The following is a 26,355-nucleotide window of genomic DNA, read 5'->3' on the forward strand; positions in this document are numbered from 1 at the left end:
GTCAGTTTCTCCTTCCCACAATGGGTTTCTAGGGACTCAATTCAGGCCATCAGGCTTGGCAGCAAGTGCCTTTACCCACCGAACCATCTGAATGGCGGCCCTAATTGTTTAAGTACGCATTTGTAATCCCGTGTCTTAGTTCTGTTTGATGAAGAGTCTGAAGAGTAGACACACCCCATTAGAACGAATACTACTAGCAGTGTCCCTATCTTGGCTCTTAAATATCATTCACCATCTAAAATCAGGCCTGTTTGGAAAATGGATGAATTAGAAAATGGGACTAAGACCTACAGATTAGTTTGGGACATCTTGTGTCGGTAAGGAAGTGCTCAAGAAATGATGAACACACGTACAAAACAAAAACAAAAATCAATGTAACTGGGTCCATTGATGGGGCTCCCAGTGGCCAAATACGGGACAGTTCCAAATCAAGATCAAGACATTATAGTAACAGGATATTTATGAAATCAAATCAAATCTGTGAGGCTAACCAAACATTAAACCAAGTAAGGCAAATGGCACGTAAAGTTTCTCCTTGAAGCAGAATACCAACGTTTAACATGGGGTAGGATGAGAGAGAAAGAACTGCTATCATTTGGCAGCTTCTCTGGGATAAATGATCTAGCCAAGAATCATCAGTCAATTTTTAGGAATGGGAGGAAATCTAAGCAACAGAATACCTTTTTATAGTCTCAAAATATGTTTGCATAAACAAGTTATTAAAATGGAGAAAATAGAGGCTAGAGACAGCTTAGTGGTTAAGAGCACTTGTTGCTCTTGCAGAGAACCAGCTTCAACTTCTCAATATACCCTCACGATGCTTCACAACCATCCATAACTCCATTTCCAGGGCATCGGATACCCTTGTCTAACCTCTGCAAGCACCAAGCATACATGTGGTGCACATACATACATGTAGGCAAAACACTCATAAAGTAAAACAAATTGCAAAGTTGGGGAGAAAATAGTAACATCGTAGTAGATTGGCTTACAAAGCAGTTGCTGTCAGGAAAGACATTAACATCACAATAATGTGTCAAATCAACACCATGAGTCTCCTATCATTCCCACTAAAAACTGTGTAAGCCAAATCAAATCATAGAGAAACAGTGAAAAAGACAAGTTAAGGGGCTTTCTATAAAATAACAGGCCTGGATCCTTCAAAATCACCAGGGTCATACAGGAAACTAAAATGTGCAGCTGACAGTATCCACAACAAATAGCAGTTTTGTAAAACAACTCCAGGCACAAATCATAATCCTATACTGTATTTTCAATACATAGATGTGCATAGGACATTCACTGAAAACTTACCATCAACGAGCTGGAAGGATGACTCAGTGGTTAAGAGCACCGACCGCTCTTCCAGAGGACCCAGGTTCAATTCCCAGCACCCACATGGGCAGCTCACAACTGTCTGTAACTCCAGGATCCAAACACCCTCACATAGACAGACAGGCAGGCAAAATACCAATGCACATAAAACAAACAAACAAAACTTACCATCAGAACTTGTGAGGACAAAACTTTCTGCCTGAGTCTGTTTCTTCATGCCTAAACTTTTGGGGAACCAGTGAAGGTCTATGGGGTAGATGTCATCAGGCAGCTTTACTATTAGACTGGTCTCGCTGGTTAGCAAGTTCCACTTCACTATCTGGTGATCATCACTGCAGGAGTACAGCTCCTCAGCAGTCGTCCAACCCACACAGCTCACTAACTCCTGATGTGGCGTCATGTTAAGGAGACATAAAGCACAGACTTGCGGTGTAAGTCTTGAAAATCATTCAAGATGTGGATCATGAAAAGGAAATCAGCCAAATGTTTTCAAGCTTCTAAATTGTATTTTTTTCATTGTTTGGCTTTTTCTTTTTTTGCTTTCTGAGACAGGGTTTCTCTGTGTAGCCTTGGCTGTCCTGGAACTCACTCCGTAGACCAGGCTGGCCTCGAACTCAGAGATCTGTCTGCCTCTGCCTCCTGAGTGCCAGGATTTAAGGCTTGAGCCACTACCACCCAGTTCATTGTGTGACTTTTAACATTTTTTTCCATATAAAGGAAAATGTCTTCCAAGTAGTTGTAAGGATAGAAATCAAAGGAAGCCAGACAGAGAGGGAATAAAATTTGTCATAGAAAATATTCCTTAAGCATGGTCAAAAGATATAAACACTCAAAATCAAAATTTGTCATAGAAAATATTCCTTAAGCATGGTCAAAAGATACAAACAAACACTCAAAGTCAGTACGTAAAAAAGTAAAAAGTCAGGCCGGGCAGTGGTGGCTCACGCCTTAAATTCCAGCACTCAAGAGGCAGAGCCAGGTGGATCTCTGTAAGTTCGAGGCCAGCCTGGTCTACAGAGCGAGATCCAGGACAGGCACCAAAACGACACAGAGAAACCCTGTCTTGAAACCACCAAAAACAAAAAAAAGAAGAAGTAAAAAGTCAACAGGTAGGAAAGGATGTTGTGAGAGAGGCAGGAAGAAAGAGGGACTAAAGATACATATATTTATGTATATATCTTATTATTTATTAGAATGCATATATTGCTATAATTTTAAATTGTTTTTGATTTATCTAACATGTAGGATTTACTTACTGTGCATGAGTGTTTCGCTTGCATGTATGTCTATGCACATATACATGCCTGATACCTATGGAAGTCAGAAGAGGGCTTCAGGTCTACTGGAACTGAAGTGTGCTGGCTAATTCTATGACAATTTGACACAGCCGAGTCATCTGGTAGGAAGGAACCTCAAAATAGTGAGAAAATGACGCACCAGATTGGCCTGTGATGCATCTTTCTTGATTGATGATAGATGTGGAAGGGCCCTGCTCACTGTGAGCAATGCTACCTCTGGGCTGGTGGTCCTGGGTGCCATAGGGAGGCAGGCTAAGCAAGCCATGAGACAATCAGCAAGCAGTACCCCTCTCTGGCCTCCGCCATTAGCTCCTGCCTCCAGGTTCCTCCAGTTGGAGTTCCTGCCCTGACTTTCAGTAGTGATGGACTCTGATGTGGAACTATAAGGTAAGATAAACCCTTTCCTCCCCAGGTTGTTTTTGGTCACAGTGTTTTATCACAGCAATAAAAACCTAACTAAGTTATGGAGTTATGGATGATTGTGAGCCATGTGAGTGCTGGGGATTGAACAGGGTCCTCTGCAAGACAGTAAGTACTTAACCTCTGAACCATCTCTCCAGCCCGCTCCCCCCCCACCACCACCTTTTTTGAGACAGGGTCTCCCTATGTAGCCATGGCTGGCCTAAAACTTACTCTGTAGACCAGGCTGGCCTCAAAATCACAGAGATCCATTTGCCTCTGCCTCCCAAGTGCTGAGATTAAAGGCGTGAGCCACAATGCTTAGTAACAGGTACTATTTTAGTAAGTTAAAAACATTAATGTTTAAGAAGACTGAACTCTAACAGTGAACTGTCCCTTTTAGTTACATATTATGATGGTAGTCCTTTAGGGATGCTGGGGCCTAACAGCTGGAACTACCATCTTACTGTTTCTCCTGCTTTCATTTCACTTACGGTCCTAAGAGCAAACCTAGGGCTCTGTGTATGATGGTTACACCCTCAGTCCCTAGTTATTATGTTTAATTGACAATACAGTGTTTTAAGTTTGAAAATGATATTTATTATTTATCATGAGTGATTGTGTGTGTGTGTTTGTGTGTGTGTGTGTGTGTGTGTGTGTGTGTGTGTGTGTGTGTGTGCAAACACTGCCACAGTGCTCATGTAAAGGTCTGGCCATCTTGCAGGAGTTTGAAGGAGTCCGTTTTCTCCTTCCACCATGTAGGCCCCAAGAACTGAACTCAGATAAGGTTTGGTGCCAGGTACCTACCCAGTGAATCATCTCACCACTCCAGCAATCCAAATTTTCTGACACTCAGATCAAAAATAATTCTGTTAAAATTTACTGTAAGATGCATAGGAATAAATGAAATACAATTCCCCAAATTCTTCATTTAATTTAGTCTTTAGTCTCACATCCTAAGTGAATGAAAATGTAAGTGAAAATCCCACTTCTGTTTTCAGGACAACCTGGTTACCCTAACAGAATTGTGTACCTGGAGAAAGTATTTCTACTTGTTACTTATATAAGATGCTTATTCTTGTTTATCCCTCTATTTCTACATCACCAGGTCCACCCCAGGTAGGTAGTCTGTTCTCTTAGGGTTCTTATACAATCTTCTCACCTTGTTTTTGTTCAGCAATGTTCTTTTTATCTTATGTGAACAAACTTTTTCTCAGGAAACAGAAAAAGACTGAGCCATAATCAGTATGATATGTTCTAAGATTTTTTTAATTAATTCAAAATATGATGGATTAAGCAAGATATAGATACAGATATATATAGATATAGATGTTAAGCAATATCATAAGAAAGTAAGGAAGTGGTACTGGACTATTCTGAACCAAAGCACAATGTACAAGAAAGGACCACTACCAAAGAACTCAGTACAATTGCTGCCACCTAACAATGTTTCTTTTTTTTTAAGGGTTTACTTGATTTTTATTTGTGCATGAGTATGTATGCCACATGTGTATGTAGGTGTCCCCAGAGGCCAGAAGAGGGCATCAGATCCCCTGGAGTTGGAGTTACAGGTAAGCCAACCAAACTTGGGTCCTCTGGAAGAACAGCAAGTGTCCCTAACTGTTGAGACATCTCTCCAGCCCCCAACACTATTTCTAAAACCAAGACAGGCAGCTTAGGTAAACCTACATCACATACATACATCTCAAAACAAAACAACAGTAGTCTATATAAGGTTGTTTACATGTGCATCTATAGTGTTAACTAAGAGTAGGAATGAGAGGACCTTTAGGTGAGGAAAATCTAAAAAGGGAGTTATCGTCAGCTTAAAGATGTAAACACAAACACCAGACACCTATAGTGGTATGAATTCCTGAGAGCATCCTTTGAAAAGATAGGAAATTGATATAAAGAGGAGAAACTATATCTTTATTAAGAATTGAAGAAATAAATAACAAATTAAAAACGAAATTTTAAATTATATTTATTATTGAATCGGTATTTCCCTATTTCTGATGAGGGACCAGATTTTCTTCATTTCACATCCATGACAGATTGACATCTGGTAAGATAAAAATAAAAATGGAGACTGGGAATATAGTTCCATGGTAGACATGAGCTTAATATGCTTAAGGTGGGCCTGAGTTCAATCCTCATCAACAAAATAAATAAATAAGCAAGCAAACAAACAAGCCTCAAATAAATTGCTAAAACATTATTTTTGAATGGTGCAAGGATGATAAATTCAAACAGTAAGTCTCACCCCGGATTAAGTTTCTTATTCCCTCACAGACCTGCAATTGAGTCCACAGAGACTAAATACCTTGAGAACCAACTGAAGTGACCAAGAGTGAGGAGAGAGGGACCAACTGTACCTTCCTGAAACCCAGCTGAAGGCTCTCTCTGACAAAATAGAATACAAGAGTCGTATATCGAGGAAGAGATTAATAACTACCACCTTCCTTTGTGAAGTAATAAAGGACTCGCTGTTTGGATTTCCCTAATTTGCCTTCTACTTTATCAGGAGTACAAAGAAAGAAAGCAAAACTGAATGAGCACATACATGTGAGATCACATTAGCAGACTATTCAGACTTTTTTTGTTGTTGTTGGTTTTTTACTTTTGAGACAAGGTTTCTCTGTGTAACAGCCTTGGCTGTCCTGGAACTCACTCTGTAGACCAGACTGGCCTCGAACCCAGAGATCCACCTGCCTCTGCCTCCCAAGTGCTGGGATTAAAGGTGTGCACCACCACCGCCTGGCTGATCATTCAGGTTTTGTTAAAGATTCTTTTTAAGATTCTATTAGATTAAACAAAGGATACTTTTAAAACACTTAATTAGAGTAATAAAAATGTCAGTAAATATTTGAAAGTAAGACTTTTGGGCTCACAGTATACTTTGGGGAAATAACTACAACTGGGGTCTTAAATATTTTGAAAACAACTTGTCTATAAAGTACCATTCAAGAAATGAAAAATAACCATTAGATCTAAAAGAAAGCAGAAGAAAACCTTTAATAGTATCATAGCAAGTTGAATGCAGTGAGGTTTACAGTACTAAAAGGATATGCTTTGGTTCTTTTAAGAGCGATATCTTCAGCCTCATGTCTCCAGTTCCAGAAAGATTTTAAATACCACTTGACTGTACCCACTGTAAAGATAAAAAGAAAACATATAGCAACATGAACAACTGTGCTCATGCACACACACATACATACAGGCACATGCACACACCAACGTCCTTTGCATCCCAAGGAACAGAATATAATATAAATACATGGAAAAAAGAAAACTGCCAGGCATGACAATAAGGCCAAGAATCCATGGCGCCCTTGGATTGAGCATCCAGAGTTCTCTATAACATGCCTGCAACGGCCTACTATTCCAGAACACCACTAAATCAATCTGTCTGAGGCTGGAGAGATGGCTCAGTGTTGAGAGTATGCACTGCTCTTGCAGGGGACCCAAGTTTGGTTCCCAGAACCTCGTGTTGGTGCCTCAAAACCACCTGTTACTCCAGGCTCCAGGAGATCCATCACCTCTAAGGGCATTTGGACTCGTATGCACATACCCTACACAGACACACAACCATACATAATACAAACTAATGAAGAGATCTGGGTGGACAGGGAATTCCCAGCAAGATGGCTCAGTGGGAAAAGGTGCCTGCTGCCAAGTCTGACAGCCTGAGTTCAATTCCCAGGACCCATGGTGGAAGGAGAGAACAGACTCCCACAAATGTCCTCCAACCTCCACACACATGCCATGGAACATACAATAAATAAATGGATTATTTAAAGAAAAAAAATCTCCAAAGGCTGTCCTGAGACCACACCAAAAGACTTGGTAAACCAGGAAACCCTCAATCACAGTTCAGTTTTGATCCCATCTAATGAATATATCAGTTAAAGTCTAAGGCTAAACTACATTTTTAAGTGCCTTAACTCTATAATCTACATGGAAACAATACAGTATTATCAACCACATGGCTTGGTCTGGGGCTTACAATCTATTGTGGGGAGAAAAACTGACCAATGGCTACAGATACCACAGAAAGAACTGAACTGCGTGAGGACAAGGTGATAATTATTTTAGAAGTTTTGCAAGCTGGGTGTGGAGGTGCTACTACTTGGAAGAATGAGACAGGAAGGCTACTTAAACCCATGAATGAGGCCAACATGGTCAATATAAAGAAACCCCACTGCAAAAAAAAAAAAAAAATTTAAGTTGGGCAAAATTCAGCATGTAGCTGGACATTGTGGTACACAACTTTAATCCCAGTACTTGGGAGGCAGAAGCAGGTGGATCTCTGTGAGCTCAAGGCCAGCCTGGTCTACAGAGTGAGTTCCAGGACAGCCAGAGCTACATAATAAAACCTGTCAAAAAAAAGAGCATGTATAATTATCAAATGAAATTTTAAAACAAACATAATAAACACTCTCCAAATAAATGCATCATCAAAAGATTCACATGAAGAAAAACATAAGTTGTCTGAGTCCAATTTACATTTATATTTTTTGAATATAGTATCACTAGACAATATAGAAGACAAAAATCAAGTGAGAATGTAATTGAAAGGGGTGAAAATCTCTTTACCAGGTCTAAAATTACAGGCAACCACATCAAAGAGATTTAAAAAAAAATTGCTGGGGCTCACTGAGATCACTTCTCATCCCCGTGAATTCAGGAAGTCTTCTGGATGGACAAGATGTAAAGTACTCTTCACTTCTCTCTTTGGGTAATTTCTCTTAAAAATTAAAACTATAAAACTATATGTGGCATAGAGAAGAACAAATATGATTTACTTCAGGCATACTTCATAGGTTCATTTTTGGTGCTAAATTCTCTAGCTTTCTCAAAACGCCTTCCTCCCTTCCATCAGACCATTCCAATTAGCATTAATCCCAAAGGTGCCAGGAGAAAGACTGCTGACCCAAATCATCAGGGCCAAATTAATTAAAGCAAGTAATTCATTAAAGCAAGCTTTTTTATTCATGTACATGGGCTGTCTCCCCCTAAAAGCGGGGTTCAAGAGATCAACATTGGACATGGGAAAGATGGGGCTTTTATTGCTCAGGGGTAGGGGGATTTGGCAGGAAAAATAGTTACAGAAGCAGAACATAACAAGGTTGTCATTACAGCAAGTAGTCATGACAAGGTGGTCATGACAAGTTGTTTTTCTTTCAATTTCGCAGCTACACCAATTGAATTTACTGATATTTTAACTACTGTCTGCACCCCACAGCACCACAGCCAGCACTTCACCATTCAGACTGTGGCCTGGTGGGATTTCCATCACACCAGCTTGGCCGAGGCACCAATTGTAGGTTTTAACTAAGTCTCTATTGCTCTATTTACCAATAAAGACTCGGGAGTCAGATGCTGGGGTGAAAACCTGCTAGATTTGAGATGCCGAAAAACAACCAGTTGACCTTCCTTTCTGACTAAAGACCCAGCAAGAGACCCATCTCTCCATTTGTCCCAAACCAAAAAGACCCTGAATCTCTAAGTCCCTCCCTGCTCCTTCCTGTGCATCTCTCTATCCATATTTCTGGGTCTTCCATATTGTCTATGGCTAATTCTTATCAACTAGTTGCTGGCTCTGCCCCCTGATCCAGGGTTAATTTATCGACACAGTCTCGGAGTGTAGCAGTGCAATCAAATATCCCACAACAAACGACCTTTTGAAACAAAGGTAGGGTTGCAAGATGGTCATTATAACTCTTTGAACCACAGACATGGTTGTCATTTCCTGAATGGGCAGTACAGCACCATTTGTGGTTAAGGTTTCAGGTCAGAAATAGCCCAATCCTTGAGAAACAGATTTCATCATAAACAGGAATGCGCCTAGCTTGTCTTTACTATAAGATGGCTTTTAAACCTAAGATGGAGGCAGGCTGGTTCACCATTAGGAGAAGGAAAAAGGAGAATAACACATTATAAAGACCTGGTTCTTCATATTTATTCAAATTAAAAAAGTACAAAAGAATTACAGAATTCTTGTTGCTTCTGGAATTGACAAACAATGGATAAGATATTTACATATTACACTACTACAACCAGAAACCCAAAAGATATTTGGGATGGTGAAATGCAATTATATCCATAATAATTAGGATACCTCCTCACAAGAAGAAATCAAGATCAATCTTTATACAGTAAAAGCAGTATGTTTTTGTTAATGGTTCGCCAGTCATTCAGAAATATGGTGCCAAAGAGTCAGAGTAGTGACACCCAATACAGGGAAGATTTCCCTGGCTCAGAAGGATTTCCTCCATATATTCCATGTCGTTGAAATCATCTGTATGAAGCACATGTACATTTTAATACAGTACTGAGTAAGAAAATAAAAGAAATTAATACTAGTGCATAGCCTAATTGAAGAAGTGCACAACAGCCTGAATGCTACAAAGAGGTATTTTTATCTGCCCATGTGTGAGGCTAATTTCAAGTGTCAACTTGGCTGAACACCTAGGAACACCCAGGGCATTAATGAGGTACACCTAAAGGTGTGTCTGTGAGGATGTTTCCACAGGTTTAGCTGAGGAAGGAAGTCCCACCCTGAACGCAGGCTTGTGGTACCTTCTTGTGGCTTGGATCCCAGACTGCTTTAAAAAAAAAAAAAAAAAAAAAAAAAAAAGGGTTGGAAAGGAGAAAGTCAGCTGAGTGCACTCCCCTTTCTGTTTCCTGGCCAGTGGTGCAACACAGCTGCTCTGATATCATGTCTTCCTGACCATGATGGAATGCATTCTTTTAATACATGAAGGATCTGACCAACCAATGATATCTGGGGAGTGGGGTAGGGAAGAATCTGACCAACCAATGATATCTGGGTAGAAGGGTAGGGAAAAAAATCTGATCAACCAATGGTATCAGGGGAGTGGAGTAGGCAAGGATCTGACCAACCAATGGTATCAGGGGAGTGGAGTAGGCCAGGATCTGACCAACCAATGGTATCAGGGGAGTGGAGTAGGCCAGGATCTGACTAACCAATAGTGTCTGGGTAGTGGGGTAGGGAGGAATCTGACCAACCAATGGTGTCTGAGGAATGGGGTAGGGAGGCGGTAGAGAATTTCTAGAACACAACGTTAAACTTTACATAGGAAACTGGAACAGCAATAGCAATGCTTTTTTTTTTTTGGAGGTGGGGGTGCTGAAAATTATTTACAAGTTGGTCCACTGTAGGTCAACACTTATAAGGCTTGAGAAAAAAAAAAATGCGTTCAGCAAAACTTGACAGTACCAGGTAGGGGTGGTGGCACATTCCTGTAACCCCAGCACTTAGAATGTTAAAGCAGTCGGTAAAAGTTTTAAACTAATGTACATTACACAGCAAGAGCTCATCTCAAAACAAGAGTAGACAAACAAACAAAAAAATCCAACAGTTCAACAACCACCAGAGCAAACTCCAATCTAGTCACTCCCCAGCACCATCACAGTCGAAGGCCACCATCACCCCCCTTCCCCCCCCCCCCCCCCCCCCCCCCCCCCGCCTCTACTGCCGCAGGCCAATAGCCAGCCAGAACTCACCATTTTGTCCCTGATCTTACCCCTTCGGAGCCTTCTAAACACATCCCTCACGATGCTTCGATGGCTACCTCAACACACAAAAGCAGGAGTGACAGGCCCAGAGGGCAGTCGGGAAGGGAGCAGGGTCTCGGGAAGTCAAAAGCTTCCTTTTCTTCTAGGTGAACTGAGGATTGGGGACAGGGTGTATAACTCAAGAAATGACATGATCTGATCTAAAAAACTTACTTGCTTCATACTCTGGCTAAATTTATCTGACCTGAGTCCTATAAAGGTGACTATGGATGGTATACAAAACACAATGGGGAGCCAGAAAACAGATAGGATTTCAGTAATCCAGACGGAAAAGCAAGTATCTGGGCTAGGAAGTTCTCCCAATAGTGTCCAGGCCCTTGCTGATCCAGACTCCCAGTGAGGGTTAATATTATAAGTCAACTTGGCTAGATGATAGTCTTTTTTATTTTATTTAACAAACACTAATCTAAATGTTATAAAGGTACCTTTCACAGGTGATAGCATTTACCATCACCTTTTTTAAAGTTAAACAAATTCTTTACACTTGTGAGTGAGCTTAATCCAATCAGTTGAAGAAGCCCTTACAAGTGGGAACAGAAGGGATTTGCCTTTAGACTATAGCACAGATTGATAGTGTCCATCCTTTGGACTCAAATGCGCAACATAAACTCTACTTCAACTTCCAGCCCGCTACACTTCAGCTTCCACAACCACAAGTGGCAGTTAGGACAGCGATAGATTGGTAATATGCGAGAGCATCATCTCTTTTAACATCTGTTAATCAAGGATGTTGAAGATGGATACGATCTGAGTGTGAATGACCTCCCCCACAAATACGCTCCAGAGGCTCGTGTGTTTGAATGCCTGGTTCCCAACTTGTGGCACTGCTTGGGAGAATAAGGGAACCTTAATAGGGCCTTGGTGGGGGACAACGGCCACTGGAGCAAGTTTTGAGGGTTATAGTCTGGCCCTGCTCCTGGCCCAGCTTTACTTCTCCATGTTCATGCCACCATGGGCTGACCCAGTTCTCTGCTGTGATGGCTGTCATAACGGCCACTATAACAGACAGCCTCTGGACTAAGAGCCAGAAGGAACTTCTTCCCCCTCAAGCTGCTTCTCTCTGATATTTGTTCACAGCAATGAGAAACTCTAATATAATTCGATACTTCTTGTTTTAGATTCATGTATTTCATTTGTTTGAGTGTTTTGCCTGTACACATTTATGTGCACAATGTGTGTGCCTGGTGCCCACAGAGGTAAGAAGAAGGCCTTGGATCCCCTGAAACTGGAGTTACAGACAGTTGTGAACCACCATGTGAATGCTGGGAACTGAACTGGGTCCTCCACAAGAGTAACAAGATAATTTAAGTTAAGGAAAACTAGCAAGAAACAAGCCAAGCTATGGCCAGGCATTTATAAAATTTAAAAAAAAAAAAGAGTAACAAGAGCTCTTAACAAGTGCTATCTCTACAGGGCAAGGTACTTCTATTTTTAAATAAACTTACAATTTACTGAAGCATACACATGGTAAGTGGGCAGTGAAAAAGTAATGTCCAGCCTCAAATACAAATAAAATAAAATGACAACAAAATAGTTTTTTGGTTTTTTGTTTGTTTGTTTGGTTGGTTGGTTTTTTGTTGTTGTTGTTTTTAAGACAGGGTCTCACTATGTAGCATTGGCTGTCCTGAAACTCACTATGTAGACCAGGCTGACCTCAAACTCAGATTTCTACCTGCCTTTGCCTCTTGAGTGCTGGGATTAAAGGTGTATGCCACCATGCCCAGCTAACATAGCATTTTGTACTATCCAGGTGGACAAATAAACACGCCCAGAATCCAGAGCTGGCATAGAAATAAATAATTTTACATCTGTCAAAGAGCAGGTAAATGTCCTATATTTGGGAAATTCCCTATTTTGAGTTTTATATAAAAGAACACGTTTCATTAAGAAAAAGAAAGAAAAACCTACTTCCTTTTTTATAGTTGAGACACGAATACATTGACTCTGCTACTATGCTATACATACCTTATTGAATTAGAAAGTACTGACTCAAAGAAGGAGATATTACAGAAGAAATATACTCTAGGATAGACACCTACTTGAAGAATTTACTATATACAATAAGATATATAGGTATAGATATATGTTCCTTACAAAGTCCTCTATGGTACAAGTTGAGCATCCTTAATCCAAAAATCTAAAATCCAAAAGTATCAACATAACACAAATAGAAAAGTCCATACCTACCTTCATGGGACAAATCAGTGAGAACAATGATGCATGACAATGATTGTATGAAATTCCTCTAGCCTATGCTATGAACTATATAAATAATACAAATTTTATGCTCAGACTAATCTGAAAATGTATCGTATATTGTGAGTGAGGCTGGGGGATGGCGCAGTGGGTAAAGTGACTGTGATGCATGAGCACCTGGGTTTGGATCCCTAGCACCATGAAAAAAGCCAGCATGTCTAACACTAGCATGGGGGACAGAGATAGGCAGGTTCCCAGAACTACCAGCAGGTCTAGTGAATTGGTAAGCTCTGAGTTCAGTAAGAAGTCTGCCTTAAAAACTAAGGTTGTAAACGAGAGGTGGATGCCTGGTATCTGCCTCCAAGATCCATGTATATGCACACACAGAGACATGAGCACCTGTACACACACATGTATATACAAACACATGAACACACACACCCCACCCACAAATACAGTGATCTTTAATTCAGTCATTTAAATTCAACTAACTTAGAAAAATCACATTGCACCAACAAAATACAATGCTACGTGATTATTTTTTTTAATGGGCTATCTCTATGGAGATAGAAAGATGTCTATAACATAGAAATGAAAAACAAGATGTGCCGGGTGGTGGTGGCACACACCTTTAATCCCAGCACTCAGGAGGTAGAGGTAGGCGGATCTCTGTGAGTTCGAGGCCAGCCTGAGCTACAGAGTGAGTTCCAGGAAAGGTGCAAAACTATACAGAGAAACCCTGTCTCAAACAACCAAAAAAAAAAAAAAAAGATGTATAGCAATATTACATGACTTAGATGGCTCAGGTAAAGGCACTTGTCACACAGGCCTGATGACCTAAATTCAATCCCTAGCTTCCACCTAAAGATTCTGGAAGGTGGGAACTGACCCCACAAACTTGTTCTCTGATCTCCATATGTGTGCCAAAGCACATGCCTACACACATATCATGTACATACACAAAATTTTTGTAAAATATAATTCAATCCCTTTTGTACAAATGAAAAGAGATATATATTTAAGTTGGTGGGTACTAAAACACTTCTCTGGGAAGATATACATTTAATAATGGAGACCCAGAAGAACCCAATGAGAAGTGATGATTACTGCCCCCCCCCAGCCCTTTTTTTGGTACTAGGCAAATGCTTTGCCACCACACTATGCCTTTGCCCTACATACTGTTTGAAGTTTTAATCATACTCAATAGTGTGCGTATGTGTGTGTGTGTGTGTGTGTGTGTGTGTGTTTGTAGTGAACGATAAGATTATGACACAATTATGTTTTATGCATTTATTTTTTTAATCTTATAAATAATATTTTAGTGACATCTATATACACCCCTCCTCCCAAGGTTCAGGGAACATCAAAAAAGAGGAGGCAGAAGGTTGTAAGATCCAGAGGTTAGAGAGAACTGGGGTGAAACAGTATCCCCTGGACCTCACAGGGCCATCGCACCAGGGGACTCAAACCATCTGTGGTTGTCTGCAGAGGACTGTCACAAGATCACACGCTCAACACTCGAGCACGGGGCCCAGAGCCCTCACCCCTAGCTGAAGCTACTTACAGTGACTGTCGCTAGAGGACACTCAGTTCTCTTCAGGGTTGTGGTCCCTGGTAGACTGACCATGCTCTAACAGATGGCCCCACACCCATGCATATATGAGCTGCATTAATCAGTCAGTGGGTTATAAAAAGGGGGGGAATGGAGTTGGGAGGGAGAATGTAGGGGTGGATCCATGTGGGGGCTGGAGAAGAATAGCAGGGGATACAGATGACCAAAAAAAAAAAGAAGAAAATTTTTTCTTAAGATTACCAATCTCTGTACTTGATCATTTTTATTTATTTATGTATTGGGGCACTCTGTCTACAAGTACATCTGCCATGAGAAATGGGCATCCAACCCTACAGATGGTTTTGAGCAGCCATGTGGGTGCTCAGGATTGAACTCAGGACCTCTGGGAGAGTAGCCATGCTTAACCTACTTGACAAGCAGTTATAACGGGATGTTTATAGAATGCCCAGTACAGTACCTGACACACAGCAAGCATTTAGTAACTGTTGTGCATTTGAGGTGAAACCACTGTTTTGGTTACCCAGTATATACTCACTCTTTTCCTAGACAAAGGGAAATTTCCTATAGAAAACCCACTCCCCACTCTATGTGGGTTGAGTAGAGCCAGCATGAGACCCACACTTAAGCCAATTGGAGCCTGCCTTCTAGTCTGTCCACACAGACACTGTTTCACAGGTGGCCCAGGACCTCCTCTAAAATAAAAGATGGGAAGAAAAATTCAACGTACCTGGGTCTTCAACTTCACAAGATTTTCGGCTATAGTAACTGTATCTATCTTATTACAGGAAGCAGAGAGCCTGGAAGTACCAAATAACACCATGAAGAGCATGAACATGCTACAACAGAATGCAAAGCAAGAAAGAAATCAAACGTGCGTGCGTGCGTGCGTGCGTTGCTGGCATGGAACCCATGGCCTCTGTATATAGGAAAGTGGTATAGGGCCGGCTTACATAACTTTCTAGTTATAGGGGACAATATTTTTTCTCAAGGCCACTTTGATTGGGTCATCTGTCACCTGTAATCTAAGTAGGCCTGAGACATGACTTTGTTCTTTTTAGATTCTCAAGATGGTATTTCCTCAACATGATTGTTCTGATGGTGCTAGCCTCTCTGTATTTAAACCATAAAACCCTAATCTATTTTTCCTCTTCCATTGTTTTGTTTTGATTTTGCCTTTGTTTCTGAAACAAAGTCTCATGAAACCCAGGCTGGCCTCAAACTTGCTACATAGCCAAGAATGATCTTGACTGGCTTGTCTCTACCACTCTAGTGTTGGGATTACAGGCAAGTGACAGCAGGCTAGGCTAATCCAATTATAGGGTCCTGTTTCTCTTGCGAGCTATTCTCTGGTGCTACTGTTCCTCGATATACCTTTCCATAACACCCACGAATAGACACAATTCTACCTTTCCAGTGGATTTTCCAGAAAACAACTGTTCTACTTCCTAGCTTCTCCGAGTTTTTTTTATTTTTTATTTTTAAGGAGATGAGTTCTGTGAACATTTCAGTATGATTAATATATTACAAAGCTTTGTTAATTCCCTGTGCTAGGGATCCAGCCCAAGATGTCAATCATCTCAGACAAGCACATCACCACGAAGCCACCTCCTCCAGGGACTTTTATTATCAACGGAATGGTCATTCCTATTTCTAGTGGCAATAATTTGCACACTTTTGTCTAACTACGCATTATTCAAATAAATTTGCTATAAGCCAATAGCTAGATGATTTAAAGCTTACAATTACAAATTTTTAAAGATTTACTCCTAAACCTAATTTCAGACTTTTTGAAATCTTTTTAGAAGGTACACACAACACACATTATTGTAATTATGACAACACTCAACCAGACTCTTAAAGAACTGAGAATGAAAATTCTTATTTCTTTCTATGGGAAAATCCGTGCTTTTCTTCCTTTTTTAACATAGGATCATTTACATAGCTCAGATTGGCTTTAATCTTAAGATCCTCATGTCTTAGCTTACCAGTGTTGGGATTATAGACAGGTGCTCCCATTCTGGAAAAAAAAAAAAAAAACTTCTTTGGACCATCTGGTGCAGCAGATAAGGGCTGTTGGTAGATCACGACGGAAGGGAAGAAGTGGCCATATTTCCTAATATTTGGGTTATGATCAGAACTGATGATTGGTTATGGGTTGTAAGCTGGTCTTTTCTAGATGGCCTTCTCTTTAGAATTAGATTGTTAATTTCGGGAGAAGTGTCAGGAGTATTGGCAACAATTAGCCAGATGGCTTTACTTCTTGTGCTCCTAATATCTTCTAAAAAATTCCATTAATGGAAGCAGTAAATAGCTCAGTTGGCAAAGCACCAGGTATCTACCCCTAGCCTGCACAGGCACACACCTGAGCACAGCACACATACAAACACCACACACACATAAAAAAAAAAATTACATTCAGTTTTAATGTCTTTTTGGTTTTGTTTTGTTCTGGTTTTTGCTGTAGTTTTTGTTTTTTGTTTGGTTTTTGAGAGAGAGTTTCACTATATAGCTCTGGCTGACCTAGAACTCAGTAGATAGACCAAGACTGGCCTTGAACTCACAGAAATTCACCTTCTTTTGCCTCCTGAGTGTTAGGATTTAAGGCCTGGATGACCACAACCACACTTTTGCTTTGCTTTTTTGAGACAGAATCTCAAAGTAGTCCAGAATAGCTTTCAACTAGTTGTGTAAAATAATCTGGAGGTTATACATATTCCTGCCTTTCTACCTGAGTGCTGGCATTACAGGAATTTGCTAACCATAATGGGTTGGGTTTTTTGTTGTTGTTGTTGTTGTTGTTTGTTTTATTTCATGTGCACTGGTGTTTTTGCCTGAACGTATGTCCATATAAGGGTCTTGGATACCCTGGAGGATACCCTGGAATTGGAATTACAGACAGTTGTGAGCTGCTATGTGGATGCTGGGAATTGAACCTGGGTTCTCTGAAAGAGCAGCCAGTGCTCTAACCACTGAACCATCCTTATTATGTAAAAATTTTAGCTGCTACAAAAATGTTTATGCCGCTAGGCATGATGATGCTTGACTCTAATCCCAGAACTAAGTAGGTGAAGTCAAGAGAATTAGAAATTCAAAGCCAGCCTTGGCTGCATAGTGAATTCAAGGCAAGCCTAAGCTATATTAGACCCTGTTTCAAAAAAAGAAAAAAAGAAAGAAAGGAAGGAAGGAAGGGAGGAAGAAAGAAAGAAAGAAAAAAGAAAAGAAAAAGAAAGGAAGAAAAATATTTGTCTGAGAGGGTATGGTTAAGTTAAATTAAATTTGAGGCTGTCATTATGTAAACTGTTTATTGAAAATCACTTCTTTCTACATTAGTTGTTAAAACTTTCCATATTGACAGGAATCATCCAAATCAGTAAACTAGGACATATGTTCTTCCTGTTACTTTGTCACTAATTCAAAGATTCACAAAGAGCAGTATTTGACTGTCTTGAGAGTTTATACTCTTAACCACCCAAAATCTATAAAAGCAATAGTCTGTCTAAAATAACTGAATTCTTTCTTTTCTATTGCCAAGGTACTCCTCACCTACCACACGAAGACTGTTTAGTAACAATCTAACTAGAACTATAACTGATCTCTTTGCCTGTAACATATCCCACCTCAGTACTTGTTAATACATTTTTCCTTATCCTCATTCTTCCTTTCCAGCCCCCCGCCCCGCCCCCCACTGTCTAGCACTGGCTCCAACTCACTATGTAGACTAGGCTAGTCTAAACTCATGGCAAGCCTCCTGCCTCATCTTCCAAGTGCTGGGATTACAGAAATAGCCACCACACCCAGTTTGTAGCTATACTCTTGACTTGCCTTTCAAGGTCCTTCATAAGCTACTCTTCCTCAAATTTGATATGGCATTATTGATACTTAGCACATACTTGAAATATGTCATCACATAGTAACATCAAATACAGGACTAAATGAACAATTACAAAAATTCTATGATAGGCATTATCTTATGATTTTTATAAATAAACACCCCCAGACATACTTATGAGTAAACTGCCCAATTATATAGCCAAAGAAATAATAGGAGTTGGATTGTTTTCTATTTTTTAATGTGTATATTTGATTTAATGTGTATATTCTGCATGTATGTATGTATGTATGTATGTGTGTGTCTAGTACTGTTGGTATCCAAAAGAGGGTGTCAGATTCCCTGGACTGGAATTACAGGCAGGTGTGAACTGCCCAGTGTGGGTTCTAGGAACCAAAACCAGGTCCTCTGCAAGGCAGCAAAATTTTCTGTTGCTGAATCATCTCTCCAGCCTCCCTGATTTCAATTTATATTTTTCTACTAAATTCCGTTCTGACTAGCATATACACCTTTCAACGTGGTCTAGTCTACCCTTTTATTGTATTTATTTTACACGTCTGAGTGTCTTATCTGCATGTATGAATGAATGTGTACTACAAGCATGTCTCTTGCCTGAGGAGGCCAAAAGAGGGCACTGAATCTCCTGGAACTGGAGTTACAGGTGGTTATAGCTGCCATGCCGGTGCTGGGAACTGAACCTGGGTCCTCTGCAAGAGCAGTAAGTGCTTTTAACCACTGAACCATTTACTCTGCCCCAGTCTACTTTTTTCATAGTAGGTATCTCTTCCACTCAGTTTTGTAGTATTTTACAACATCTGAAAATACAAAGAAGCCCCTAAAGAGAATCCCTTTACTCTCTTGGTATACCTACCAGTCCTTCACACACACCCCAAAAAAACTCATTGAGCTTTATGGTGACATTTGTCTTATGAGGACAATTTATTTTCAACTACAAATACAAAGGTACATTATAATATTAAGCGAATGCTTATTCAAACCACACCAATCTCCAAGCTCCAACCAGATTTTTACACTTGGGGGTGTCCTCTGCTCCAGTACTTCCTGGGAATAACTGAAACTAAGTGTTATTTATCTAAGAGCCATAATACATTTCAGAGCAACAATGTAAATTCATTCATAAAACAGTTTATTGCTGCTCTAATATGCCAGACCCTAAATAGGTAAAGAGAAAATGAGAGGCTAGCAGTTAAGAATTGCTGTATACATACTAAAGGCAGTCAAACCAATCAGTCGTTTTTTAACATTGCGGAGGGTGGCTGATTCAGACCGTTTTTCAAAATTAAAGGGAAACGAACCCTCCAGGAAAACAAAGCACAAACACACAAAACTTTGTATACAATTTTCGGAGAGTTAGAAACTCAGTCCCAACCACCACCATCCTCAAACTCAGGTTAAAAGTCTATTAACAAAACTACATTCTCCAGGAATTGGAATTGTCACATCTGTTTAATAATCCTGGTTATACCTTCCGCAGTGCAATGCACACATATGCTACTTAAGAACTAATCCCACCATAATGGTAACTAGTTAACACCAGCAAATCGTTTCTCCATTAGGAGCCCTGTTGCCCAAATAATTATTTTAAACCCAAAACCTTTCGTTAGTGACACTAACACAAAATAGTTGGAAAATCATTGCTATTCATATGTGGACTACAAAATTACTCACTAATCCCAGGCTCCTCGCTTTACCGGTAAACTCCACATCCCAAAATCTACACCCATAGAGAGCGCCTTGCGGGCTGGAAGATGGAAAATAACTGATCCTCCGCCAAGCCCATGCCTTCAAAGCAAGGGAAGGCGGGTTCCAGTGACCGCCACGGCTTCCAAGCCCTTTCTCCAAAGGATCTGGAGGTGAACAGATTTACCTCAAGTTCCCGGAGAGCGGTGGCGATCGCTCTCAGAGCTATACGGCCACAGTTACCAAGAAGCCTCCCGACCTTCCCGTCACCATAGTGATTTCTAAGCGCTAAAAGCGGTCTCCCTTTCCCTGTTCCCGCGATACTTTGCCAGATGCCAGTCACTCGAGCGGGCCCTAGACCCCGCCCCTAAATGAGCCCGCCCTCTCACTGAAGGGTGTCATTGGACGACGGGGCCCCGCCTACAGCTGTGGGCGGGGCCCCGCTGGGTATTATTTTTTTCCTCTTTATCAGAAGTCCCCAGTAAATCCCCCAGTTTTCCAAATGCTGTCGTCCCAGCCATGCAAAGGGCCGTCGTTTCCATAGCTTTGTGTCTGTAAAAGCCATAGGAAAGGCGTTCACCCCCCACCCCCGCTTGCTCTCCCTCCTCACTCGAAACTTCCCCCCTGGCGCCACGGCCCCGGGCACACAGCCCGCGCATGCGCCCGAACGGCCCGGAGAAGATGGCGGTGGGGATGGCCGCACTTTTTTTCAAATGCGCGGGTCCCAGAAGCCACTGCGCGCATTTGTAACGAATTTCCGTTCGAGTTTGGATTTTAGGCGCCATTTTCGAGTGAAGGACCCGGAGCGGAGACGCCGGTCGGAGCGAGGCCCGGGGAGGGGGGTCGGCCGTCGCCCGGTTGGCAGCCCTGCGCGGAGCGGGACCTGCCGACAGGTAAAGTGACTCCTCTCCCGGGTCAGGTGGTCGGCCACACTTTTCCCGCCTGCCCCGCCGGTGTCGGGAGCCGAGGCCTGGAGAGCCGGAGCGGCGGAGGCGGCTCGGGGAGCCCCGCCGCCTGTCACCCCTCCCCCTCGGCCGCCGGGTAGCGGCGGCGCCTCTTCCTGGGGGAGGCTGCGAGCCTGTCGGGGCCGGGGCCGGGGCGTCGTCGTCCCCCGTCCCGGGCCTGCCCGTCGCGTCCTCCAAGGGCCCCGCAGCCCCGGCTCAGCCTTTTCTGGGGACTTGGCATGGTTTCCCGCTGTCGGCCGGGACTCCGCCCCGGGCCCGGGCGGGATGGACCGGACCCCCTGCTAGTCCGGAAAGGGACCCATCCGGGGCAGGCGCTGCCAGCGTCCCGAGTAACAGTGTGTGGCGGGCGACCCCGGCTTCGGCCCGCCGTTCCGCCGGGGCCAGGAGGAGAAGAGACTCCGACTCCCCCACCCCACCCCCCGCTTCCCCGGTCCGGGCCGTCCGGGCGTCAGGACCTACACGGCGGGGAGAGGAGAGCGGGTCCGCCGGGCGGGCGCTGCTGCTGCTGCTCTAGAGAGAGTAGCCACGCAGACCCGGGGCTGGACGGACGCCTCTCGGTCCCCCCGAGCGCCAGCCTCCGCCGCCCCGACGGCGTGGGACTGTCAGCAGACGTCCTCCGCTTTGAGCGATGGCCCCGCGGGGAGCGGGGGGCCGGAGCGAGCGGTCCCGGGCGCAGCTAGGTTTTTCCCGTTGACCTGGGTCGTAGGGAAACCCGTCCCGCCCGGTGGCTAGCTACCGCGGTGTTCGTGGTAGCCGCTTTCCCGAGGCCCCCCGCTACCTGCTAGCGAGCGGAGTTGGGGGGACGCGGTGGCGGGTGGGTCCTGGGCGGAGCCCGTCCTGCAGCGGCGGCGGCGGCGGCGGCGGCCGCGGGCCCGTCTGACTCCCGGCTCTCTCCTGCCGCAGCCACCATGCGGCGTAAGGGCACCAAGCCCTCCTCGGTCTGCCGCCAGGAGGAAGGGCCGCCGCCCTCCCCAGACGGCGCCCACAGCAATGGGGACCCCGAGCAACCGGACGGCGGAGCGGACAGCGCTGCAGCTGCAGGTGAGTGACCGACCGGCCGGGACCTGGGTGCGTCGGAGGCCCGTGGAGACCCGCTGGGGTGGCCGGGGGGCAGGCGACAGGTTGACGTCGGAGGGTCGGAGTTGTCAGAAGTGCAGCTACGGAAAGCCACTCTTGCGGTTTTCAGAGGAATTCCATGCAGTTTGGCGGTAACGGTTCTGGAAGGGATGAGGGTGAGCGGGAGACGTGAGTTGTGGATTTCTGTGATGTTTTGGAGTAGCGCTGACGTCTTTATCGTTTTTTTCGGCTGATAGCGGCATGGTCAGCCCAGAGTAAGGAGCGCCTCTCCGCCCCTAATCTGGACTGAATGTGATGCAGAGTTGCTTCTCTCCAACCTCACCCTTGGATTGCCTTTTTTGGTGCAATATCAATTTTTACTTTTTAAAGTGTCTTTTGGGGGGGGGCGCACATACGTGGAGGGCATGGACTTGGAGTTATAGACAGTCGTGAGCCGCCCATTGTGGGTGCTAGGAACCTAACGCGAGTCCCCTGCAAGAGAAAAAACAGCTGGGCCCCTTAGAATGCTTTTAAAGAGAAAATATAATTTGAGCGTATAGCATTCCGAGTGTAGGAATTAAGAGCTACTGTGACCGTGTTACTGAAGCTTGTGAGTTTCTTAAGTGCTGAGCCATGTAGAGTTGCATTTTCTATCGTTTGGGTTGCATCGCCTGTTTACCATAAAAAGCAGGAATCATTTGTTGCGATATTGGCAGGTTTGCTTTGTGGTGTGGTGTTTGACTTCTCTAAGAAAAACCGTGAATTTTATGACTGGTGGTATTTCTTTCACGAATTTTATTTTCCATGAAACTTAAGCTGAAAGATTATCCATCACCAAGAGTTTAGGATATATTTGTGTGGAAAATAGATTCCTGGGTTTCGTAAGTAACGTCCCTCCATTCCGTCCTTTAAATGCTAGCAGGCAGTAGGCCTCCAGCTAATAGACTAATGTAGGCTTTCCCCTTTCTGCCTTTCCGTTAACCTAGAGACTCCAGGTGAGGAACTTGATAACAGGAGTTTGGAAGAGATTTTGAATAGCATTCCTCCACCCCCGCCTCCAGCAATGGCCAGTGAAGCTGGAGCTCCTCGGCTAATGATCACTCATATTGTAAACCAAAACTTCAAGTCCTATGCTGGAGAGAAAATTCTGGGTCCTTTCCATAAGGTATTTGCCCATTTAAAGAACTTGTAATACGTCTTTTTTGTACGATATTTCAGTTTTCTAAGTATCCTGACTCTTTACCACCCCCACACACACCCTAATAGACAGACATGCAATATGTTGCCTATAATTTCCACAGCAAGAATTAGTTTTTCTTTATCTGATGTCTTTGGTATCTCTTTAGCAATAACGTTTTCATGTCGAATAGAATCTGTTTTTATTAGAAAGGAATGTTTTTCCCGTTGGCCGTTGTAATGATTTGTAAAATGTCAGGATTAGAATTTGAATATGGTTTTATTTAAGATGTTAAAGCTTGCGCTGGAGCAGATCATGATGTAAGAAAACTCAAAGTGGGTTTTTTGGGGTGCATGCTTTTCCCTCAGCTCACTAGCCCACTCTCATTCTTGGAGTGCTTTCCTTTTCTTAATAAACTGCTTTTATTTCTAAAGAGAAAATTATGTATTTTCTAATAACCAAAACTTTTGAATGCCTTTAGTTTTTTTAACTATAAATTAAGATATCTAGTAGTTTAAAATTAGTAGTATTAGTGTGACTGTTTAAATTTAATTTTTTAAAATTTATTTTTATGCAGCGCTTTTCCTGTATTATTGGTCCAAATGGCAGTGGAAAATCCAATGTTATTGATTCTATGCTTTTTGTGTTTGGCTATCGAGCACAAAAAATAAGGTCTAAAAAGCTGTCAGTATTGATACATAATTCTGATGAACATAAGGATATTCAGAGTTGTACTGTAGAAGTTCATTTTCAAAAGATAATTGATAAGGTAAGAAATTATTTTCTACTTGCAACTTCAAGCAAGAAATAGAAATAGCATGCCACATTTTGTTATTGTTGACCTGAATTGTTTCTTTATATTTTGTGTATAACTAAAGCAAAAGAAATATTGATTATGTCTATGACCATATTTACTTCAACTTTTTTGGAAGAAGATAGTGATTTTTGGGAACTCTGAGTGCTACATAAACATTCATTAACTATAAATACAGGCTTCATTTTTAAAGTTACTTTTTTTGCTTTAGAATAAACATTCTAATTTTTAAAATGTAATAATTTATTGATTTTTGCCACCCCCATTATTTCAGTGTACATTAAATTTGTTACTAGTAGCTCTGTGTGTGTGTGTGTGTGTGTGTGTGTGTGTGTGTGTGTGTGTGTGATATGAAAGAAATTTCTAAAGCTTGAACTACCTTGATGCTTTTTTTGAAATGGTAGGGGACGGGTAGTGTTTCTGTTTTCTGGAAATTTATAAATAATGACCAGGTTATTTACATGGTTCTGTGGGTGTTTTTTCTCATTTATTTACTTACTAGCATAGCATTAATGATTCAAAAAGCAACTGAAAAGAACCTAAAAAATAAACGCACATAATGAAGTGGTTAGATAATTTAGGTGCTGGAGGATTGTTCTTGTTTTAAACATAAAGAAATTTAATTACACAAAAGCATCTCTTAATTTTGCTTATTCATTCATTCTGTTGTACTTTTAAGTTAGAGAATAGATTGCCAATAAATCAGATATTATTCCAATGCTTGTTAAGTTTGAGTTATCTAAAATTGACAGAGCCTTTAAGAATAAAATAAACTTTATTGCTAAAATAGAGTTATGATTGATTTCTTTTACCAGGTATATAATTGTGAGTTTTTTACAGTTTGCTTTACTTTCAATTAATGATGATAGGGATGCTGTTCAGGAAGGTACAGGGTGGTATCTTGTGTCCTGCTGCCACCACACACACACACACACACACACACACACACACACACACACACACACCGACTGACAAGACCACCACCAAAAAGTATTTCCCCTTAATATGTTCCTTAGATCATCTCTTTTATAGCTTTTTAACCAGTCAATAAGGTTATTAGCTTGAGTGTGGTGGGGTTGTTTTAGATACAGTGGAATTCTTGTCCACCTTCTTTGGCTCTTATTCAAATATATTTTTTGGCTTGTTTGGAGGTAAAGTTTTATTTGCTTCATTTGGCTTTTTGGTTTTGGAGATCTTTGAGAAAGAAACAGAACAACTTGGAGAAGTAGCTAGTCCTTCCTAAAGCAATATTTTTTATTCATTTTAGAACAATTGTCGGTTTATGTGCATATTTACTTCAAGGGAGATAAGGGCTAAAATTCTTTATACATGTATGACTGAATTTGTCAAAAAATACAAGAAAAAATTTTAAGAAATATTTAATCCATTGAATTAGTTTCACTATAAAATAGTAGAATCTGAATCGGAGCTGTGACTTAATACCAACTGTTTTCTGGTTTTGTTTTTCCTAAAAACAGGAAGGGGATGACTATGAAGTCATTCCTAACAGTAACTTCTGTGTATCTAGAACAGCCTACAGAGATAACACTTCTGTTTATCATATAAGTGGGAAAAAGAGAACATTTAAAGATGTTGGAAATCTTCTTAGAAGCCATGGAATTGACTTGGACCATAATCGATTTTTAATCTTGCAGGTAAGTTTATAAACACTTCCAAGGTTCTTGGTTTTACTTTTTGTTTTGTAATAAAGCTTGAAAGAGTATTCTGTTTGATGAATCCTGTATTGGAACCTTAAAGTACTGTAGCAGCACATCATGGTTTACATACTAAATCAAGATGCGAATCATTATTTGCTGCTCTAGAAATTTAAGGAAATTCATTCAAAATTATGTGGTTATCATCGCATGTTCATTTTATATTTGGATATCTGACATACTTGTTCCGCTCTAGCAGCACGTAAATATTGGCGTAGTGAAATAAATATTAAACACCAATATTATTGTGCTGCTTTAGTGTGACAGGCATACAGCAACTATTATTTCTATTTGTATTCCCCTATGAAATAACATTTTAAAGGAAATCTTTTAATGGTCTGCCCTTTTTGTTTATTCTCATTTTTCTCTAACATAAAAACTATATACTTGATATTTAACAAATTTCTCTGAAAACCTGATAAATTTATTTTTAACATCTATAGTAATATTAAAGGTTTACTCGAGGTGGGTCTTGTTTTGTTTACAGTGGCCTAATTCTTAAACCAGTAATATTAGTATCAGCTCTTAGAGAAGTCTTTTTTAAAAGGAAGTATAAAAATTAAGTAAGTGCCTGGCGTTAATTTGATTTTTATTAGACCCTGCATTTTGTTGGGGGGGGTTGGTTGGTTGTTTCTTTGGGGGGGGGGGTGCGTGTGCATGTACATGTGTGTGCACGCATGTGCGTGCATATCTTG

General features: G+C 41.7%; 3 protein-coding genes across 9 annotated transcripts in view; 1 reads left to right on the top strand and 2 right to left on the bottom strand.

The window, feature by feature from the left end:
- Window positions 1-20,250, bottom strand: part of Ift80 (intraflagellar transport 80) — a 108,936-nt gene extending 88,686 nt beyond the window's left edge. The window contains exons 1-4 of one of the 6 annotated variants that reach the window (XM_076574226.1): window positions 20,121-20,244; window positions 15,131-15,200; window positions 6,100-6,183; window positions 1,504-1,723 (exon numbers count right to left, since the gene is read on the bottom strand). In XM_076574226.1, coding sequence (XP_076430341.1) covers window positions 1,504-1,723; window positions 6,100-6,138 — 259 coding nt within the window. In that variant the 5' untranslated portion in view covers window positions 6,139-6,183; window positions 15,131-15,200; window positions 20,121-20,244. Of the gene's footprint in view, window positions 1-1,503; window positions 1,726-6,099; window positions 6,184-7,689; window positions 7,774-15,130; window positions 15,201-16,388; window positions 16,423-19,921 lie in introns of those variants that run through there. The other 5 variants (XM_042279135.2, XM_076574225.1, XM_042279137.2 and 2 more) reach the window with 5 other exon arrangements.
- Window positions 20,248-22,416, bottom strand: LOC143274028 (uncharacterized). The gene is made up of 3 exons (XM_076575308.1): window positions 22,371-22,416; window positions 21,802-22,055; window positions 20,248-20,826 (listed from the first exon to the last, which is right to left on the bottom strand). Exons 1-3 carry the CDS (start codon window positions 22,414-22,416, stop codon window positions 20,332-20,334), a joined length of 795 nt encoding a protein of 264 aa, XP_076431423.1. The 3' UTR covers window positions 20,248-20,331.
- Window positions 20,364-26,355, top strand: part of Smc4 (structural maintenance of chromosomes 4) — a 36,694-nt gene continuing 30,702 nt past the window's right edge. The window contains exons 1-5 of one of the 2 annotated variants that reach the window (XM_076574223.1): window positions 20,364-20,826; window positions 21,802-21,939; window positions 22,941-23,119; window positions 23,709-23,900; window positions 25,424-25,600. In XM_076574223.1, the coding sequence (XP_076430338.1) occupies window positions 21,807-21,939; window positions 22,941-23,119; window positions 23,709-23,900; window positions 25,424-25,600 (681 nt within the window). In that variant the 5' untranslated portion in view covers window positions 20,364-20,826; window positions 21,802-21,806. Of the gene's footprint in view, window positions 20,827-21,801; window positions 21,944-22,940; window positions 23,120-23,708; window positions 23,901-25,423; window positions 25,601-26,355 lie in introns of both variants that reach the window. The other variant, XM_076574224.1, reaches the window with a different exon arrangement.

This window comes from Peromyscus maniculatus, chromosome 6 (genome assembly GCF_049852395.1).
Source record: "Peromyscus maniculatus bairdii isolate BWxNUB_F1_BW_parent chromosome 6, HU_Pman_BW_mat_3.1, whole genome shotgun sequence".
Classification (NCBI taxonomy): Eukaryota; Metazoa; Chordata; class Mammalia; order Rodentia; family Cricetidae; genus Peromyscus; species Peromyscus maniculatus.